Source organism: Echinops telfairi, unplaced genomic scaffold (assembly GCF_000313985.2).
Source record: "Echinops telfairi isolate 266 unplaced genomic scaffold, ASM31398v2 ScPeMD7_7468;HRSCAF=8506_0, whole genome shotgun sequence".
Taxonomy (NCBI): Eukaryota; Metazoa; Chordata; class Mammalia; order Afrosoricida; family Tenrecidae; genus Echinops; species Echinops telfairi.
Window position 1 is genome coordinate 62,002,547 of NW_022111369.1, and position 8,362 is coordinate 62,010,908.

Genomic DNA, 8,362 nt, shown 5'->3' on the forward strand with positions numbered 1-8,362 from the left:
GTCCAGTGATATGGATTTCAGTCAACGGACTTCCAGAACGATGAGAGAATAAGTTTGTTGGTTCAAACCGCCACTATGTCCATGGTAACATGCCACAGCACCCTTGCCATAGGACACTAATCCATTTAATGAGCAGGGTTTTGTGTGCCACCGCTCTATCTGCTTTCCAAGTACTATCTCATTCACCCTTAACATCAAGCCAGTGGCATTTAAGGGCATCTCTACTTTCACCAACTTAAAACATTTTTTAACAAGTACTTATAGAACACTTCACATGTTCTAAATAGTTTGCAAAGACTAGTTTATTTTATTTTGTTGCTTCCCTTTTATAATTCTTTGCTTTTTTCTCTCCCCTCTTTCCACAAGGAGACAAATGGGCACGAGGTCCTCCCACTTTTTCTGGGCAGTGGGTCTGAGGTGTGTGTAATTCTGTGCTTCTCTTTGTGTTCTAGGTTTATATACAGAGTTCTTCAGGGATCCCTGTTTCCATCTCCCATTCTGACAGCCAAGAACCTGGACAAACTGTCTCCAGAGGAAAGGACTGAAGCTTTCAAGAGGTGGAAAGAAACCAGAACGATGGATCAAGTGGCAGCTAAGCACACTGATCATTCAGCTGCCCAGCTAAGGAAAAGACCCAAGTCAGATCTTCCCACTGTCTCTGAAATGATGTCGGCAGCTTCATGTGCTGTTGAGAAAGGAAATGGATCTGTATGTGAAACTGCTGTGGACTCCGAGATGCCTTGGACCTCAGGGATGGCCGCACCACCAAAGGATTAAGGACACAGGATAGCCTACTCTGAGTCACACACATTCCTTCAACTTTGGAAGAGGAACCTTGAGGCTGCAACACTGTCAAGCCAGCTGAACTTGGACGCTACCTTTAAGACTGTGATCTTTTCAGTGGGCTTGGGCGGTCATCATGACGGCATTCCTCGTAGGCTTGCAGACACGTTTGTAAAAGAAAAAGACCTTGTTGTGGATAGATAGTTTGTGAGATGAGATACTTTTATGAACTTTTTTTTGGATTTTGTAAGAATATATTAATCATCTTAGAAATCCATATATTTTAAGCAGGGATTCATTTGAGGTCAACTTATTTTGCTGAGAGGTCATCTCAGATACTTGAGAAATGCTGAATATGAGCAATCTCCAATCAGTTTGTTTGTTTTTTTAAATGAAGAAACCAAATCGTTGTTAGAGCAGTTGGTGAGAACACAGAGGAGGTCCACATGAAAAAGGTTATCTGTTCATTTCCAGATAAATTCGCAAGAGCCTTTTAAACAACAGTGCACCCAAAGTAGGGTAATAATTGTACTATTGAAAATACAGGTAGTGGTCCTTAATCACATTTTATTTCCTTTGGGAAGATGTGCTTGGTCTTCTGACAGGAGATATTAGTCATACCTCTGCTCATTTCAGTGCTCTGAGCAGAGTCTTCCTCAGGAGGGGGCAGAGGGGATGCTAGGGCACCATGAATGTGTTCTTCTGTCTAGTCCAGCCCGGAGAAGACCATTTATGTGGCCTAACTCTGCCTAGTGGTTTGGAATTGGGAAACAAAGATCACAGGTCAGGCGGACAGAATCAGCTGAGCCTACAGCCCATGTGGAAATGCCCTGTACTCTAAAACTGACAATACCCACTGTACCACGTCCTCGGGTGCCCACAAGTCAGTTCTGAATCATAGCGACCCTTCAAGGTACTTCAGTTATGAAAAAGATTTGTGCTCAATTATCAACCAAAAGGTTGGCAGTTCAAAGCGCCTAAGAACATCATGGAAGGAAAACCTGATGATCTGTTTCCCTGATGTGACAGCCACTGAGAACGCTGCGGAGCACAGTTCTACTCTGAAACTCAGGTGGCCACCATCAAACTGAGAACAGCCTGCCCAAAATAAGACAATCAGTAGCCAACCACTCTTCAAAAGACTGTTCAAGGGATCAGGGTCTTTACATGATGAGAAAATCTGCTACAAAAGACCATTCTAAAGTATTAGAAAGCAAAGATGTCGCTTTGAGGGCTTAGGTGCACCTGGTCTGAGCCATGGTGTTTTCAATGGATATATATATATATATACACATATACATACACACACACATTATACATAAGAATGTAGTATATATATCCATTGTGTATCAGAATATATCCGTGAAAGCTGAGCCATGGTATTTTCCATGGATTTGCATGCATATGGAAACTGGGCAGTGCATTGTCGTGTTGATAAAGACTGGTAACTAGATCATGGATCCCAGCAAGAGGAACAAATCTGTCCTGGAAGTAGTATAGCCCGAATGCTCCTTAGAGGTGAAATGGTGAGACTTCATTGCCCTTACTTTGGTTTTGTGATCAAATGAGACTTGTCCTGGGAGTAGGGCATCATGCATGGCAAAGTGTCAGCAAAAAAAAGAAAGGAGGCTCTCTAATGGGACGGCTTAACCCTGTGGCTGTGATAATGGTTTCAAACGCAGCAGAGGTTTTGAATGGGGTGGGAGCAGGCAGTGTTTCAGTCTGCTGTGCTTAGAAGGTCACTGTGGGCCAAAGCTGACTTTAAGGCACCTACGAACAGCAAGTTTTCACACTACTCTACAGCGTTTATGGTGAACCATTATGAACCCAACGAACGTAGGTTATTCTCAGGATATTTCCATGGGTTTATTAGAAAAAAAAACAACAAACTTTTAAAATACATTTTAGGACTATCGATGGATGTACTGTAGCAAATCACGTATGCTGGCTTTCATTGGAACAAAGGGGTTATTTATACCAAAAATGGCAGATGCTATTAAAAAGTATGCCTTCTTATGAATTTTCTTTAAGTTCTCTATTCATCTGAAATTGACTCAATGGCAGTGAGTTTGGGTTTTATCTATTTGAACGCCATTTGTCAGCCAGAAATTATCCAAAATTTCTTTCATGAATCTCCATGCTAATGTTCTGTCTCCATCAAAATCTTCTTAACATTATTATTCTCAGGGCTTACTCATGCTACTCCCTACTACTGTCTAGTCTGACGTTTTTACTGCAAATAGCCTATGTAACTAATCGCAATAACTTTGAAATCTCCCGTGGTTAATGGAAGTTGTCTTCTGCTTCCTTAGGATTTTTATTTTTAAATAAATGATTTCATAAATAACATGTACCAAAAAGTTGTCATCCCTCCAGTATATACTCACTGAATCCAACTGTAAGTGGTACCAGAACTTGAAAGAAAGTCCCAAACCTGATCCCTTACCGGAATATTGTTTTGGCTTTTCTTTCTATGGAAAAATCAGTGATGTCATATCACTCGTTATCTTTATAACAGCTTGCATTCATTCCCCCAAATCCTCGGCTTTTGATGAATAAAAACTGGGACATGTGTTCACTTGTAAAGAAAGGGTTAGAATCTACAGATGATTGTGCCAAAAAAGACAGAGAAGGGCCAAGTTCCAAAATGTGAGTTATTTATACAGATAAGTAGAAGAATATCTTGAATCCTCATGAGACGGGACTACAACCTCTTATATCCCCAATCCCAAAATAGTCACATCTCTGAAAAGAGAAAGATTCTCATAAATTAGACACCAGGGCCCTGAATAGACAGGAGGCTATTTATAGTCTTCATTTATTCCATTTAATGTAATTTTTCATTTCTTTGGCCTCAAATAAAATACAGTTAATTTCTGGGGCCACCCCTGTCCTGCGTGGATAGGCTGAGGCCTGAGGGCGGTCGTGAGGACGGCACAGGATGGGGCAGTGTTTCGCTCTGTTGTTTGCAGGGCTGCTATGAGTTGGAACCAATTTGACAGCAACTAACAATAGCAACACCAGTCCTCAGTGATGATATAATAGGCAATATATGTTCTGTACTACCAGCTTGAAATTTGAAAGATCCTGGTTTCTGAAATACGTCTGGCCCTCAGGAGAAAGGGATTTGGGGATTTGTGTTAAGACTTTGAAAGGTCTCATTTACAAGTGAGTAAGTTACTCATTAACACCAAAGTACCCATCATATTTTGGTATATAGCGTATTTCACCTCCTTTTTTGAGTCGAAAAGCTGTATCATTCAACCTACTAACCAATGAAAACTGATTGATAATATGCACTTTAGGATATATTTTAACGCAAAGGATTGATAAGTGATTTGGATCTGGGTATCAAAATACACTCCGTACAATAGAGGCTCGTGGGCTTTCACCAAGGCTTACATTCTCCCTGAACACTCAGCAGACTATATGGGACTATTAGCAACCTCAAATTTCCAGCTAATCCAACAGCCCGCCTGTCATTGAAAGCATGCGCATGCTCCCTGAGAGTGAGGCATATGGGGGGCCAACTTTGACCCATGGGAGATGCATCCACTCTGGAGAGCGATTAATGGGAGAGACAATATCCCTGGAAATGCTACCCGGGCCCCATACCCATCCGAGAAGAAAAGATGATGCTATTCAATTAAGGATGAACAACGGTGAGTACAATACGTATATTTAAGTGAACAGAAGTTGAGCAAGACTAACATTGTTACGTTAGCCAGGGTACCTACAATTCTAACAAAGCCGATCTATGTTCTTAAGCTTTCATACAATTGGGGTGGCCACCGCCCAGTTGCTGAAGTCTCACACTTGCAAACTGCAAGAGAGGAGACCAACACAATTTTAAGTTTCAGGACAATAATTTGAACTTCAAAGATGTGTACGCATAGAAAAAGAGTACAAAAATATGTGTACAAAATTGCAGGTAGTCTTTCCGTGGGGTGCTGAGGCCATCCGGGTTGCTGGTGGACGGTATGCAGAGTCCAGCGGGCCCATGAAGCATTTGGATGGCCCGAAGAAACCTCTGCAAAGTCAGTTAGGGCGATGTGGAGATTTGGGTTTTGCAGCCTTTGGGTGGGAAAAGACTGGAACCACTACGTGCTATGTGTAAAGTGACCTAGTGCTTAAAAGCATTAAAAAAATTTTTTTTTGTTTGAATGATTACAATGCAGTGGCGACACCAGATGTTAAACTTCCATCGAAGAAAATTACGAAATGTTTGTCTGTGGGCGAAATTCAACCGTGGGTCCAGAGACATTTCTGTGACTTTGTTAGCAGAGGTGAACCCAGGCAACCTGGAAACAGAGCAGTAGGGGTGTGCAGTGCAATTTCATTCTTGCTCTTTAAAAGTTTGCATCTGTTTGGCCTGCAGCAAGCCTGGCTCCCTGCGCAGTCTACTCTCCACACCACGTCAAGGCGGCCATCGCTGTGGGCCGGCCGTTGATTTGATTCTGACTTACAGTCACCGTAAGGGACAGAGTAGAGCTGCCCCATAGGGTGTGCATGGCTGTCCAGGCATGCTTTGGGGATATTGCAAGATGGGCTCCAGACTAAAGCAATCCAGCCAATAGGACAATAAAGTGAGCCACACTACTTTGGGGGGTTTACACTATATTATAGTCTATTGAATATGCAAAAGCATGATGGAAAAGGTTGAACTTTTGCAAGGATGACCAAAATGAGACACAGAGACGTGGCGTGAGTGCATGGGGTGGGGGTGGGGGTGGGGTGCGGGGAATGTTCAACACACAGGGTTGCCACAAACCTTCGGTGTGTAAAAACAACCACCACAAAACGCGGTTTCTGCAAAGCTCATTAAGCCAGGGTATGCCTGTAAGCTTTAGGGGCTGGAGGGTGGTGATGGTGGTGGTGGTGCAGATTGCCCGTTCTTTTCAACAAGGGCCGCTGGTGGATTCAAACCACCGACCTTGCCACGAGCAGCAGAGCTGCATAGCCACTGCTCCAGCAGCGCTCCCTCCATCATCTCATAGGGGAGCACATTTCCCCCAGAACATTGACCAAGTGGTGTAAATCTCCAACCGCATCGACCTCAGCTGTGGGGCATGATCTAGGTACACATAGCTCGACAGGAATGGGTTGGCCACGTTGACACAACTCCAAAATGGAAACGTGCCCAGTGTTGCTAAAGAGCTTTGGCCGCAGTTTCCGCTACCTAAATGGATGCTGCTGCTTTCTGACCTCTGACTGGCTTTCGTGGCCTCTCAAAACTACAGAAAAGTTGGAAAACTATGACGAAAGAAGCATGTATAAAGCCTGGCTCTTCAGAAAGCAAGCCTCCACCGTCCGATTGAAATGAGCCACTCTGCTATCCTGTTTGAGACACAAGCTGGCAGACGAGCCGGCGTGCATCTCGACATCCTTTTCGTGTGTGATAGGGTATCAAGAAGCAGTCCCTGGCTTGTGACACTCGCTTCAAACCACTCTGGAGCTGATAATTCCTTGCTGCAGCCTGGCCAAGGGAAAAGAGCTGCTTTGTCTGTCTTTTGGAAAGCCTTTCCTTGAATGAAGTAAAATAAAAGTAAAGCGATGAATAAAGTTAGACTGGAACAAACATGGAAGTTTACAGTGCACTTGCAAGCATTCCCCATCGTGCGCAGGGCTCTGGTCCGCGTTACTGCAGGAAGCCCTCCACTCCACCAAGGCCATTCACTCCGAGTTGGCTAGGCGAAAATCTTCGGTCATCTTGGGAATTAGTTTAGGAGAAAGGTGTGGGTGTATATTTGTCTCTCAATCCATTCGACGAAGTATGACACGTTGCTATAAACTCCGGGACCCAGGACTTTGGAAAAGCAGACAGAGCCCCATGAAGTTAAACCAAATAATGTCCACTGTCCTCCAGGCCGCTCACAAACAAGGGGACCACCGCTGTCACCCTGTAACGAATGGTAATTGGTGTTAGTCACTGGCATTGCAGAGCTCCAAGAGTGTCTCCCAGTGTTCTGAGGGTACCACAAAGCCAAACGCAATGTAACCAACTTCTTGGACATTTTCAACGAAGCCCTCATTGTCAGGAATGTGGGAAAGCCATGTAGCTTACCATAGGAATGGAAGTTTCAGGCGAACGCTTTCATCATTAAGAGGATGAGGGTGCTTGTGAGAAAAGATTCTATCCTTTCTGTGCAGTCAGAAGATGCTTTTCACTTATTCCCCACACTTACCAGAATGGATCTCAGATCGATGCACTCCTGTGTTAAGCTTCATTCATCGTATACATGAAAACCAAAACATTCCAAGAGTCTTCTCCTCATTAAATAGCAAAGTATCTTGGGGAAAGTACAGACTGACTACCCCAAGGAAGAGAGAATGGTGAGACGGAGTCTCGTGTACCATGGGCATGCTGTCCAGAGAGACCAAGCATGATGTCCTTGTCCAGGGACGAGTCAAGCTGCTTATGATGTGAGGAAAGGGCGACAAGCAGATGACATGAGCCGCTGGCCGACACTCATAGATTAGAAAGAGAGTGAAGAATTCGTTATCATCGACTCTGCCACGGTGTGTGTCTGGACAGAGGGAGAAGAAACTTTGTCCAGGAGGAGCCAAGTGTCTGCTTGTGCAACAAAAATAACTGCAACAAGAAGGAAACCTAAGGACTGAGGGGAGGGGCATCAAAGACATCCACGATTACTTCTGGATGAAGAAAAAATGTCAAGGCCATCCTAAGATGTAGATTTTTAAATTACACCCAGTGAGATGGTCCACCAGGTGGAAACCAAGTGCAGAGAAAGCAATTCAGAATGAAAAGCAGCACACAGCCGCAGGCACAATTTGTTAGTTCTGCCTCCTCTTAACAATAGCGGGCTGCAGGCCAAAGTTTACCTGTGGTGTTAGTATTGATCCCCGTGATTTATAGACCTTGACGAAGGGACACATACTGTCCAATGTGTCCTTTTGTTGCAATTAAGGAAGACAAGGCATGTGATGTAATTGAAGTTGTGATGTCCAGTCTTGCTTCAACCCAGTGAAAAACAGCTTTCTTTCTAGTTGTACTTTGCCTTCCAGCTTGAGTTGTGCTAGATAACAGCTGGTATGCGTTTAAGAGACCGGCGTGGGGTGAAGCTTCTTTATGAAAGAAACCCTGATGACATAGTAGTCAGGATGTACCCCACGCGGGTCTCTTAAATGGATACCAGCTGTTATCTAACACAACCCCAGGCGAAAAACAAAGCAAAACATAGTGTTATGTGTTGGGCTGTGATTCACAAGGCCAGCAATTCAAAGCCGCTAGCTACTCCATGGGAGAAAGACAAGGTTGTCTACTCCCAGAAAGAGTTAGTCTCCAACACCCATGTGTGCAATTCCAACCTGCCCCATAGGGTGACTGTGAATCATAAACAACTCCATGGCAGTGAGACAAAAAAGTCGAAGACCCTAGTTCTGATTACCAAAAACAATCACCATCAAATAGATTCTGACTCATGTACCATTGCAGTACAGTATAAGGTAGATAGTTTATTGTGCCAACCTGGCAGATAAACATATATGGGGTTAATTGAAGGGCAGAGGGATAAATGGCTCAGCGAGCCTCGCCTTTCGAGTTCTCAGGTCTCTTGCT

At 44.0% G+C, this 8,362-nt stretch overlaps 2 protein-coding genes across 2 annotated transcripts in view; one reads left to right on the plus strand and one right to left on the minus strand.

Moving 5' to 3' along the window:
- Positions 1-3,132, plus strand: part of ATP10D (ATPase phospholipid transporting 10D (putative)) — a 144,008-nt gene extending 140,876 nt beyond the window's left edge. Inside the window, exon 23 of the mRNA XM_030888553.2 lies at positions 453-3,132. Coding sequence (XP_030744413.1) covers positions 453-777 — 325 coding nt within the window. The 3' untranslated portion in view covers positions 778-3,132. The remainder of the gene's footprint in view (positions 1-452) is intronic.
- Positions 3,133-4,445: 1,313 nt separating this feature from the next.
- CORIN (corin, serine peptidase) overlaps positions 4,446-8,362 on the minus strand; it is a 358,777-nt gene continuing 354,860 nt past the window's right edge. The window contains exon 21 of the mRNA XM_045284056.1: positions 4,446-6,683. Within this exon, the coding sequence (XP_045139991.1) occupies positions 6,501-6,683 (183 nt within the window). The 3' untranslated portion in view covers positions 4,446-6,500. The remainder of the gene's footprint in view (positions 6,684-8,362) is intronic.